At 42.2% G+C, this 12851-nt stretch overlaps 1 protein-coding gene across 2 annotated transcripts in view; it reads left to right on the plus strand.

Annotated features, from left to right (window-relative positions):
• Nucleotides 1-10388: 10388 nt before the first annotated feature.
• The window catches only part of TBC1D30 (TBC1 domain family member 30), an 84305-nt gene continuing 81842 nt past the window's right edge, over nucleotides 10389-12851 (plus strand). Inside the window, exon 1 of one of the 2 annotated variants that reach the window (XM_068561256.1) lies at nucleotides 10389-10852. In XM_068561256.1, the coding sequence (XP_068417357.1) occupies nucleotides 10414-10852 (439 nt within the window). In that variant the 5' untranslated portion in view covers nucleotides 10389-10413. The remainder of the gene's footprint in view (nucleotides 10853-12851) is intronic. The other variant, XM_068561258.1, reaches the window with a different exon arrangement.

The raw sequence follows: 12851 nt of genomic DNA on the forward strand, positions 1-12851 counted from the left end.
CTCAATTTAACTCCAAGCCTGGTTATGCTGTTCCTCAGCTGATATCGTGGTTTCAAACAAACGATTTAGGGATATTCTGACAGCCTAATATTCCTTGATGAATTTTGGAATATTTACAATAACATTAAATTGGTGAATTTAAAAAATTTTTAAATTTATTTTTGGCTGCGTTGGGTCTTCGTTGCTGTGCACCGGCTTTCTCTAGTTTCAGCGAGCGGAGGCTACTCTTCGTTGCGGTGCGCGGGCTTCTCATTGCGGTGGCTTCTCTTGTTGAGGAGCACGGGTTCTAGGAGTGCGGGCTTCAGTAGTTGTAGCACGCAGGCTTAGTTGCTCCGCGGAATGTGGGATCATCCTGGACCAGGGCATGAACCCGTGTCCCCTTCATTGTCAGGCAGACTGTTAAAAATTGGTGAATTTTTGAAAGACCTTTTAGATGATGTTGGAGGATGTGCACATTGAACAAAAACCAAAACACTGCGACATGGTCACCCAACCAAGTTATTAAGTAATGTTTAGGGATTAAAAATTCCATGAAACTAGGGCTCCAAATATTTCTGTGATAGCTCTAGAACAGCTCTACCCTGCCCCTCTGCCCAAGTCTAGGAAAACAGAAGTATCTCTGGCCTTGGAGGGTATTATGCTTAGTGAAATAAGTCAGACAGAGAAAGACAAATACTGTATGATATCACTTATATGTGGAGTCTAAAAAATAAAAGAAACTGGTGAATATAACAATAACAAAAGAAATATCCCTGGCAAGGTGAACCACCAAGACTTATTCCCAACTGAGAACAACAGGCTGTACCTCCTGGTTCCTAACAAATAAGGTGTATTTTCTCTAAGCTGAACCCTCCAACTGGAAGTCTTCAAATCTGTGAAAGCACTGTCATATAAGGTAAAAATAATTATGGAAGTGCTTGGGAATGTCATACACACAACTATCAGGCTTATGCAAAAGGAAACATCCTTAGTTTTATTACTTTTTTAAAAGTAAGCCTACAGAAGACAAGATAATCTTTTAAAAATGAAGTAGAATATATAAAATAGAAAATTAGTAAGGACCTACTGTATAGCACAGGGAACTCTTTTCAATACTCTTTAATGACCTATATGGGAAAAGAATCTAAAAAAGAGTGGATATATGTATTAATGTATGTATAACTGATTCACTTTGCTGTACAGCAGAAACTAACACAACATTTCAAATCAACCATACTCCAATAAAAATTATAAGAAAAAAAAGCACAGTGGAAAATAAGAATGAAGTAGATTTCCACTGCAAAAAAGGATTGTGCTGAGAATCTGGTCAGAGTACTTCCCAGATGGCCAGTGTACTGTGTTACAGCCTCAGGCTAGGCTAATTTTGCACACCGATGGAATAACCAACCCCTATGTATTCAGATTTCAAGACTTCCAGTAAGACTTTCTGCACACAAAAATAATCTATTCCATCTGCACTGATGCTCCAGATTGTTAAATTTTCTCACTGTTTTTGTTTCAAAACTAGATTGTAGGGCTTCCCTGGTGGCTCAGTTGTTCAGAGTCTGCCTGCCGGTGCAGGGGACACGGGTTCAAGCCCTGGTCTGGGAAGATCCCACATGCCGCGGAGCAACTGGGCCCGTGAGCCACAACTGCTGAGCCGGCGCGTCTGGAGTCTGTGCTCCGCAACAAGAGAGGCCACGACAGTGAAAGGCCCGCGCACCGCGATGAAGAGTGGCCCCCGCTCGCCGCAACTAGAGAAAGCCCGCGTGCAGCAACGAAGACCCAACACAGCCAATCAATCAATCAATCAATCAATCAATCAATAGAAATGCTGTAGAATTATAAAAAAAAACCCAAAAAACTAGATGGTAAATTATTTGGGGCTAAATGCTGTAGAATTATAAAAAAACAAAAAAACAAAAAAAACTAGATGGTAAATTATTTGGGGCCAGAGATTGTATAATTAGGTACCAACTTTGTTCCAGATGCTAGGCTACTGCTGAGGAGACACTGTCCCTCTTTCATGAAATTTGCAATCTAGTGGCAGAGAAATATACAACCTAACAATTGCAGTAGTATATAATCAGTGCACTCATTGTAATCACATATTATGAGTTTATATGAATTTCACTGATGTCAGTTTGAGGTCAAATCAGAAAAAAATTTAAACCTTTTTAAATGAATTTATATGATTCACTTCTCTTTACAAATTATCAAACGATTCAAGAGCCTATTTATTACTTTTATTTGCAATTTGTCTCTTCCTCTTAGTCTTCCCTTAAAGAGTATGTGTGAAGGGAAACAAACAGTTGCCCCAGTTTTCTACCTGGAGGCACATCCTGAACCAGGGAGCCAGGAAAAAGGTCCCGTGCAGAACAAAGTTGAGTTGAAAAGAGAAAGATTACAGTTAAGGGGGGCTGAAGTAGCTGGAACTTGTGGGGCAACGTTCCAAAGAGGAGGAAGCTATGTAGGTGCAAAGCTTCATAAATCTGGGTAGATATCTTTGTGAGACTTTGTTGAACACTAAGATGCACATGCCTGGGGTGAAGGCACCATAAGGTAACGCAATGCATGACCAAGGATATATAATAATTCCCAGAGGAGCTGGAAATGTTTGAGATCCAACCAGCCAGAAGGGAAAGTCTTTCTTGATCACAAGGAGCATTCAGTAGAGAACCCAGAAAGGTTATACTTTTGTAGTAGAGCTAAACTATCATGCGTGAAAAGTACTGCATGCCTACAATGACAAAGTTTAAATACAAGTCTCAAAGTGTCAAGCTGATCTGCTAGAAACTTAACTTGCTTGCCAAAATAAGGCCCCGTACTCTTTAAGGGAAGACTACAAAATCTAGATACTTGACAACATGAAATTTACAATGGCCTGGATCCAATTAAAAAAAAATTACTACACATGCCCCCAAACAGGAAAATGTGACCCATAACCAAAAGAAAAACCAGGCAGTAAAAACAGATAATAAATGACGAGATGAAGGAATTAGCAGATCAGTGTGTTAAAACACCTATTATAACCATAAGTCGAAATAGAGTTTAAACAGATCTGGGCATCCTGCAGAACATCATATCCATCCATTACATTGATGACATCATGCTGATCAGGCAGGATGAACAAGAGGCATCTAACAGGCTGGAATCTTTCATATGACACGTGCTCCAGAGGGTAGGAGAGAGACCCTATAAAAATTCAGGGACTTGGCACTTCAGTAGAGGATCTTAGGGGTCCAGTGTTGTGTCAGGACATTGCCTCCAAAGTAAAAACAAATCGCTGCTTCTTGCATTTCTTACTGCAGAAAGGGAGGCACAGTGCTTGGTAGACCTTTCAGTATTCATAAGCAACCCATTCTACCTAGGAGTACTGCTCCAGCCCATATACTGAATGACAGGAAAGGATACCAGATTTGAGCGGAGCCTCGGGCAGAAAAGCACTCTGTAGCAGACAGGCCTGGTTACATAATCTGTAAGGCCCTGCGTGAAATAAAAATGTGGGGCCCTTTGTTAAAAAAGCAGGAAAGGGGCTTCCCTGGTGGCGCAGTGGTTGAGAATCTGCCTGCCAATGCAGGGGACACGGGTTCGAGCCCTGGTCTGGGAAGATCCCACATGCCGCGGAGCAACTAGGCCCGTGAGCCACGATTACTGAGCCTGCGCCTCTGGAGCCTGTGCTCCGCAACAAGAGAGGCCGCGATAGTGAGAGGCCCGCGCACCGTGATGAAGAGTGGCCTCCACTTGCCGCAACGAGAGAAAGCCCTCGCACAGAAACGAAGACCCAACACAGCCATAAATAAATAAATAAAAAAGCAGGAAAAAAGTGCCACTGAAAGTGGTAAAATGTAAAGTTTTTCATTAGAAAATATTGAATTACTTACAAAATGCAATGGGTGTTATAGTGATACATGGATAACACTGTAATCTTACAAACTGCAGAGAAACTTTTGGTGTTATAATTTATGTAATACAATAAATAATGATTATTAATGTGATATCTTGATTGATTATATAATTTTTCTGGCTTGCTTTCCTATAAGTTCATTTCATAGGCCTACAAATTCACAATTTCCTACAAATTCATTTCAAAATCAAAATGTGTATTTTTAGCAACTTCATTTTCAATTGATATAACTAAAAGTGATCTCGTGACTCTCAGCAAATGCCTGACTGCAAATAATTTTTAATTTTGAGGAGGATCTTCTGATATAACTAAGAGTATTTTATAGGGTGTATAACAGTGGGATAAACTTTTGACAGATTATTTCAAAATACAAATTTTAGCACAGGTAGAGCTGATGATTGTGGAACAATTTTTCTAAAAACATTTAAATCTCTCTACAGATCAGTTTTATTTAGATATGAATCTAATTTCAATGTAAATCATAAATTATTATAATTTTGCAATTGTAAAATTGTGACTGGTGTAATAGTTACATTGTGATATTTCCTCCAACATTTCCTGTAACTTGTGAAGGGCCTAAAAGAAACCTCAGATGGCTTCAAGTTTTTATATAATTTGGAGTGCCTGTTTTTGCATTCTATCACTGCATCTTCAATTATAAGAAAAAATTAAAATTTTAAGTTGTTTTCATCGTTAATAATTGGTTTATCTGGAGCTATATTTGAAAATAGTGTTCTTTTCCATCAAATGCATTGATCTTTAATTTCTTTCTAAGACTGTGGAAATTTGATTTGCCACATTGCAGAAGTTTTCAAAACCAGAGACTAAACTCAGTGACGAATTCTAATAATTTTCTGATATGCTTTATTTCAATATCATATGTGTGCTTGTATTTTATAACAATTTACTGACAAAATGTAATGCCTGAAAACTGGCATTTTTTGCACAGATTTGTGATGTTTGCACAGATCTCAAAGATTTGTGCAAACATCACAAAGATGGCATTCAGGAAACAGATGGGCAGGCTGGATCCCCACAGCAGGTCCCAGCACCAGTTTTAAGTAGAAAACCTTTCTTTCTTACTGCTGTTGGCCACCACTGCTGCTTTTCCACTGTTCTCTCTACAGTTGCTGCCACCAACATGGGCTCTGGTCTCTGCCTGCCCACCTGGGGGCCCTGAGGCTCCCTGGACCGCCTGGAGGTATGCACATGTGACAATTTCTTGGTGCCTGGCTGCTGCGTGCTCTAACCCCCGGGCCTGGCTTATCTCTACTGCTCCTGCACACCTTCCATTGTCCCACTGGACTTCACTTACAAAACACAAGTTCAAAGAAAATATTGTTAATAATTTCAAGATGACAACAAAACATTAAGCCAAGTGTGGGGACATTCTGAAAGTGCAGCTCTGTACAAGTGCAGAGGTCACATCTTGAAGTCCATCCTGGTGGCAGGTCCAACCTGTGATGCAGGTAGCCCTTCTGCTTGGGCCATACCTGCAAGCAGACCCTGTGACATTCCAGGTGTCAGTGGTGGGAACAGATGCAATGTGAAACACACTCCAATAGGAAAAAATCACAATGCAGACCCCTGTGGTTTTGGAGCAAGGTCATGGTACCTACCTATAGCAGGAATCACACATCTTTTGAAAAACAGCTCCTAATGTACTGAGCCCTGAGAGAGATGGGACTCTTGACCATGAGGCACTAAATGACGATGCTACCTGAATTACCCATCACCAGTTGGGTCCTCTAGGATTCCCAAGTCATAAAGTTGGTCAGGATCAGCAGTAGTTCTACAGAAGATGAAATGGTACATCTGGAACCAAGCATGAACAAGACCAGAGGGCACAAGCAAGTGCATGAAGAGATAGCCCAGACTCACTCATCATGGTTGCCCCGTACTCCTATCTCAGCTCACACCTGGGGGACTACAGACCAGCTGAAAGAGGAGGAGAAAGTCTGAGCTTTGTTTAAGGATAGAACAGCTTGGTATATGGGTGCAAAGTGGAAGTGGTTGATGGTTGCATTATAGCCTCACTCGGCTTGGCCTTGAATGACAGTGGTGAGAGAAAACCATCTTAATGGGCAGAGCTTTCAGTGATGCACCTGACCATCCAGTTTGTGTAGAAAGAAGTGACCTGAGATTAGAATATATATGGACTCACTGGCAGTGGTGAATGGCCTCTGCTGGGTGGTCATGACCCTGGAAGGAAAATGACTGGGAGATTGGAGATGGGGGGTTCTGGTGTGGAGGCATAGGGATAGACATGTAGGAATAGGCACAAAGTGTGAAGATCTTTGTATGATGTGTTTACGTCCACTAGAAAGCATTCACATGGAAGAGGCACTAAACAATGAATTAGGCAAAGCAGCTGAGGCCATTGATGTTAGTCCGCCCTTGTCGGTGGCTACCTAAGACACCTCACTTACTCTCAAAGAATGTCACTTGAATATGGGTGAGAGATCAGCAGTTCAGTTCCCAGCTGATATGCATTGAGCAATCAGAACTACTTTTTCTACTCTTGCAAAGGAAAGGTTATAGTCTGTCACTTTGAAATACAGTATAATAATTATTAAGCAGTAGTCAAATGAGATCTCCAAAGTTCCTCTAAGCACTCAAATTTTATGACTTAAATGTCATTCAACATTAATAGCTCTTATTTATTGACTGTCTACTATGGATTACTATGTATTTCCCAAGGTCTAAGGTTTGGTGGCTTGTTAAAATATGAAAATCCCCTTTTTACCTCTTATCCCAACTTTTGGGATTGAAAAATATGATTCTTCATGTATAGTTATTAAATTGAAAATAGAGATTGTATTGCATTCCAAGGATATAAATTGTAATCAGCAATTAATTTTGAGAAAGAGTGAGCTTCTATGAGGAGAAGCTGAAACCCAGCAACGACCTTGTGCATTTCTCCTGTGACTCAAGAATGAGTAATCCCTGAAGGATTAGAGTAAAAGGTTAACTGCTAGATTTTACAAATCAGCCATTCCAAGAATAATCATAACTTTCATCATAGCAATTTCGTCTTTATGTGTGTTTGCACACGCTGAAAAAAATTATCAAATTATTAATAATGCTGAGAGTCTTAAGGTAGTTTTATTTTTTATTTTTTTAAATAGAATATCATTTATTAAATGGGATAGTAGGGAAAATACTCATAATAAAATGTTGAGCAAGAAAACAATATACAAAATCCATCTTATATAGGTTAAGGTAGTTTTAAATGACAGGTGACAGAAGGTTATTGGCAAGACCCTGATACAGGTTTGGAAATAATTAAAATGTTCATGGTCTGTATCTTGTACACAGATTTATATAAATTATATTCTATAGATTATAGTAAATTGTACTCAACTTAGAGATAGATGCTTCTTAGCTACTTGTAAATATAATGCAATATTGGACCTTATATCTGATACAAATAATTAATATAATTATTTAAATAGTAAAACTAGAGTTCCAAACAAATTAAAATGCTGATTATTATTAGTAGCATAGTTAACCATAGTAAATTTAATTTAAGCTATTAATTAGTCGTGATCAGTTTGAAATCATATTCTGTCAGGCCAATGGTTCTCTCTCATATCCAGTTAGTTGGCTTCAGACCTTTAGGGAACTCATTGGGGACCATCCCATCACCGGGCAGCAGTAATGTAGGGTACAAAAATGGGCTGCTCTTTGCCAACACCTCTTCTAGGACTCTGTTTAATGGAACTCACTTTTCTTAGGAAAGTAGGTAATTGGTTGATCTTGTCTCTAGTTTTCATATTATTCATTCAGTTAATTAATTCAACAAATATTTATTGAGTACATATAATGTGCTAGCATCTGTTCTAGGTGGTGGGCATACATCAGTGAACAAAGGAGACAAAAATTCCTGCCTTCAGGAGCTTATTTTTAGTGGCAGAAGACAGAGAATAAAATAAATCCATAGATGGTATAATATGTTGGAAGGTGGTGAGTATTATGGAAGAAAAGAGAACAAGGAGGGGGAAGAAGGGAATACTGGGGTTTAGGGAGCTGCAATTTTAAACAGGGCGGTTAGGAAGGATCCACTGAGAAGATGACATTTTATTTTATTTTTTAAAAATTTATTTATTTATTGGCTGAGTTGGGTCTTTGTTGCTGCGCGCAGGCTTTCTCTAGTTGCAGCGAGGGGGGCTACTCTTCATTGCGGTGTGTGGGCTTCTCACTGCAGTGGCTTCTCTTGTTGTAGAGCAGGGGCTCAGTAGTTGTGGTGCATGGGCTTAGTTGCTCCGCGGCATGTGGGATCTTCCCGGACCAGGGCTTGAACCCGTGTTCCCTGCACTGGCAGGCGGATTCTTAACCACTGCGCCACCAGGGAAGCCCTGAAGATGACATTTAAACAGAGACCTCACCTGGTGAGAGAAGAGTCACGTGGATATCTGGGCCAAGATCATTCCAACAAGGGCAAAGGACCTTGAATCTGCTTTCCTTGTTAGTTTTTATTTTGCCAATTTTCTGTCCTCAGGTGATTTGGTAATGATGGGTAACAGGAGATGATTTTGGAGTTTGATTAATTTAGAAATGTTGACTGTCAATGACCTACTGTTTTTCCTGGCCTCTTTCACCATCCACTTCAGCTCACTTTGAGTTTCTTTATAGGTCCTGATAGTGATAACCCAGATGTGAATTGTGCTGAAGGCTAGTAGTTATCACATCTCTTACAGGAGATAGAAAGGGCTGGGAAGTCAACTAAGAAAAGAGATCCAATTTCAGCGTTTCCCTTTGTTTAAGTCCTGCTTGTTGCAAAGTTTGACATCTGAAGGAAGGATTTCAGGACTGTATTCAATGCTGGAGACAACAGAAAAAAAAAAACCAAACCTCAAAAAACAAAACAACTACAAAATAACAAATAATTCCATTCCTTCTACTGCATACATTTTAAAGTTAAATGGATACAGTAGTAGTTAACACAGTTACAAAACCATAAAATACTGTTTCTAGTATAATTTTAAATTCTGGATACATAAAGGAAAAGTTATAAAACTTCTGCTTCCCTTATATTAACTCTAGTTTCTAAAAGGGTCCTATTGCTCTCACTCTATGTTTACATGTATTTTGGTGGTGATGCCAAGGGACACCAGGTTTCTACAGGCTCTATTATGAAAGTGCCTTGAAAAGTAAAAAGTGTGTTGAACAAACATAAAATACCACCATTGTTCACTAGGTGCTTTGCTGTTCCTTTAAAAAATATGGCAAGTATTTAATAGCATTAGGAGATAGACAAATATATACACATCCGTACTGAAAACCAGACACTTTAAGCTTTACGGAAAGTTCACTTTATTCTTTGTGAATTGGTAGTTATTCAGCCTCTCTGTGCTTCAGCCCCCTCATCTGAAAAGTGAGGAAAAAATAGCACTTTGTTACCTTTGTAACTGTATGGTGACATATGTGAGCTAGACATATTGTGGTGATCATTTTGCAACATATACAAATATCGAATCATAATGTTGTACTCCTGAGACTAATATAATGTTATAGGTCAGTTATGCCTCAATAAAAAAATAGTGCTTACCGCTTTATAGGGTTAAAGTGAGAATTAAATGGGCTAATTCATGCAAAGAACTCAGAACAGTGCCTGGCACACAAAAAGTGCTCAAAAACATTGAAAATTATTACTAAATTCACAAAAATATCTACAGTGGAGGGGCACCCAGTTCTTCCATTGAGGTGTAGGGTAAAGATACATCTCTTAGGATATCAGGTAAACTTTTGATTTTACTGATAGAATCAGCTGCATCAATTTATTAGTTTTGCCTTCTCATGACACGTATTAAATCCTCATTCTCTGTTAGGTCTTGTGCCAGGGCATTAGTTGATTTTAATCCAGTACTTTATCTTTCACCGAAGGAAAAAAGTTCACAGAGTTATTAAATCTCAAGTATATGCCAGGTCTTCAGAAAAGTTATTGTCAGAAACTAAACTAAGAAAGCCTTTAAAGGCGCCCAGATCAGGTGGGAAGGTGAGAAGGGCTGGGCATTGTGCCCGGAGTAGATGAAGGAGGGAGCTCCCGGCCTCGGCCTATTGATGGGCGCTTAGAACTCTACCGGGCACTATTTCGAGCTGGTGGCTGAATAGGATGCTAGAGCTGCCCTCTTTTTGAGTTAATCACGTTCATAAAAGTGAAGGTGGCAGCAGCCAGAGCGCCCTTCCCCCTCCGGGCTAAAGGCTTCATCCTGATTCGTTCTGGCCACATCCTGCTCCTGGACGCTCTTCAGAGATCGCTCCCGGGCGTAGGCTGGCCTCACCTGTTGCAGGTGTCTCCAGGTATCGAGAGGCGTGGCCGCCGCCCTATCCTCCCCACCCGGGGCCGAGGGGAGACGGCGCGCGTACAGACCCGGGGGGAGGTCGGGCGCTTGGGGGATCCGGAGGTCGCTGGCGCTGCGCCCGGCCCAGGACACCCCCAGCGGGGCCGAGGCCGCGCCTCCTCCCGGAACTGGCCGGCGCGCCGTGGCGCCGCGGGAGCAACGGCGGGAGGAGCGGCGAGAGCCATGGAGGTCCTGCCCGCCGGCGGGGGCCGGACGGGGCTCCCGCAGCCTGAGGTGAGGCCGGAGGACGCGGGGCCCAGAGTGCCCCTGGTTGTAAACCTGCGAGGGGCGCCCCCGGCGGAGCGAACGCGGGGCTCCCGGGACTCCTGGGAAGGCGAGGAGGACCCGGAGCCCGGCGAGCCTCGGGGCAGCTGCACGGCGTCCCTGGTGAGCGGGTTGCTCACCGAGCTGTACAGCTACACGGAGGAGGAGGAGGCGGCCGGCGGGGGCCGCGGGCCCGGGGGCCGCCAGCGGCGCCGAGACAGCCTCGACAGCTCCACGGAGGCCTCGGGCTCCGACGTGTTCCTGGGCGGCCGCGGCGGCGCCGGCGACTCCCGTGTGCTGCAGGAACTGCAGGAGCGGCCGAGCCAGCGGCACCAGATGCAGTACCTGTGGCAGAAAGGTGAGGGCCGAGGGGAGGGGGTTCCCGGGAGCTTCCCGGAGCCGCGCCCCCGCTGGGACAGTCCGCGCTCTCCGGCTCACCAGTGCGCACCTGTGCTGATGGGCCGTGCGCCCAGAGGTTAAGTTTGGGACGTCTCCTTTGATCTGGCGCGGCTGGCCACAGTGTCACGGATTCATGACTAAGTTCTTATTGTCCCCCCATCCCTTCTCGAGTTGTCGAGTGAAGCATCGGTTATCGGAATGGTACCAACGGGTCAACCCCCTCCCCCCGTCCCCCATCCTCCTTGTGTTTGTGGAGGCCCAGGGGGAGAGGCAGTCCAGGTTCTAATTTCACCAGAACAGCTGTTAAGACAGGTTTGGAGTTTCCGATTTGTCTATCTGAAGTTACTCAGAGGGCTCTGGGAGAATAGAGGCGACTCTTAGGGCTGGTTTAAAAAAAAAAAAATCCACTTTTTAAAAATTTTATCTTAAATCCGCCTTCCTTGGCCACACCACTGGGAGAGTGTTTAACTAGTGAGGCAGAATAATTCAATAATGCAGTTTCTAAGCAGAACGTGTGAAATCCATTTCTCAGAACGTCTGGTTTCAAGAAGCTCACTAGGTGGATTTTTTTCCCCCTTGGGTGGAGGATTAGTGGAGGGCCCTAGGGCGTTGTCATTATCACAGCATTTAACTGCCGGTACCTTCAGTTGGAGAGGTCGATCCCAAAATGGCCTTGGCTTTGGGGGGAGAGGCTAATTTTGTTTCTTTTGTTATCAGACTGATGCTGTGTCCTAATTGAGATTTTTTTTTTCCTCAACTGTTCATAATAGATTTCCTTTCAGGCACTTACAGAGTTATTACAGTTGTCTTTTTGTATAGATATATCAAGACCTCAATTTACAAAATGAAGTGAGGTGTGGAAAAACATGCTAAGCCACTATAACATTTCTTGAGTTAATGTCCTTGTGCTAAATTACCAGGAAAGGGAGGAACAAGAATACTATGGATGGGTCTCCTGTCTCCTATTTGTAAAGTCAGTCCAGCTGGTGCCGGGATGGGGTGGGGTCAGGGGGCGGAACCTAACTAGAAAAGGAATAAATTTGCCTGCTTTCTGAAATCTGTGTAAACAGCTTTCAGCTTCCTCTTTTGGCTTCCTGGTGAGGATTTTTTTCCCAGCTGATTGTTACAAATGGCTTCCCCCTTCCTCCCCGCCCCCCCCGCCTGGGACTCTAGCTGGAGTTGTGCTGTTTAATTTTATACAATTATTTGGCTGTTCTGAGTGTTTATGCCAAGAGTTCTGCAGGGCAGTAGTTCTTTCAGAATCCAACAGAATCAATTTTGAAGACTTATGATTTGGCTTTCTGTTTTTTACAAGGTTACTTACTTTTCATTACGGAGAGAATTTTGTGGATTAGTGATTTCCCTTTTGGAAGAGGAAATTTGGCAAGCTAACGTTTAAGGAAGACGTCACAGTACAGCTTTGGAAATACAGATTTCAAATAAGTGACCACTCTACTAATCATTCATAAGACCTGTAAGAGTCAGTTTTGCCCAAGTCTCAGTCTTTCTGCATGGTCAACTATCTGCTAATCTCTTCTTTCCTTGTAGTCGACCCTATTAGGATGTACATGGTGCCATATTATGATAGTCCTACACACACAAACACACACATAATACCCCTTTTCCTTCATCGATAAACATCATTAGAGTACTAAGAATAAAGAATCAGGTAATGGAAACAGCTGTCTACTTAAATAATTTTACAGATTAGGTTATTTGATTTTTTTCAGGGTCAAAAAAATATCCCTCCTAACATAATATGTAGTTAAGACTCTCTTATAATGTAGATAACCTGTGTATTAATTCGCTGTTCCCTCTGTTAGGGATTTTGTTGTAGCACCTATTTAGATATTTAGCATGTGTGGGTCGTTTATTTAAGTGAGGCACCAAAATGGTTTCTCAGGAAGTCTAAGCGCTCTTTTCACTGTTGTCATTAAGGGCGTGAACTTTGGAGTTAG

The sequence above is a fragment of the Eschrichtius robustus genome, chromosome 13, assembly GCF_028021215.1.
Source record: "Eschrichtius robustus isolate mEscRob2 chromosome 13, mEscRob2.pri, whole genome shotgun sequence".
Taxonomy (NCBI): domain Eukaryota; kingdom Metazoa; phylum Chordata; class Mammalia; order Artiodactyla; family Eschrichtiidae; genus Eschrichtius; species Eschrichtius robustus.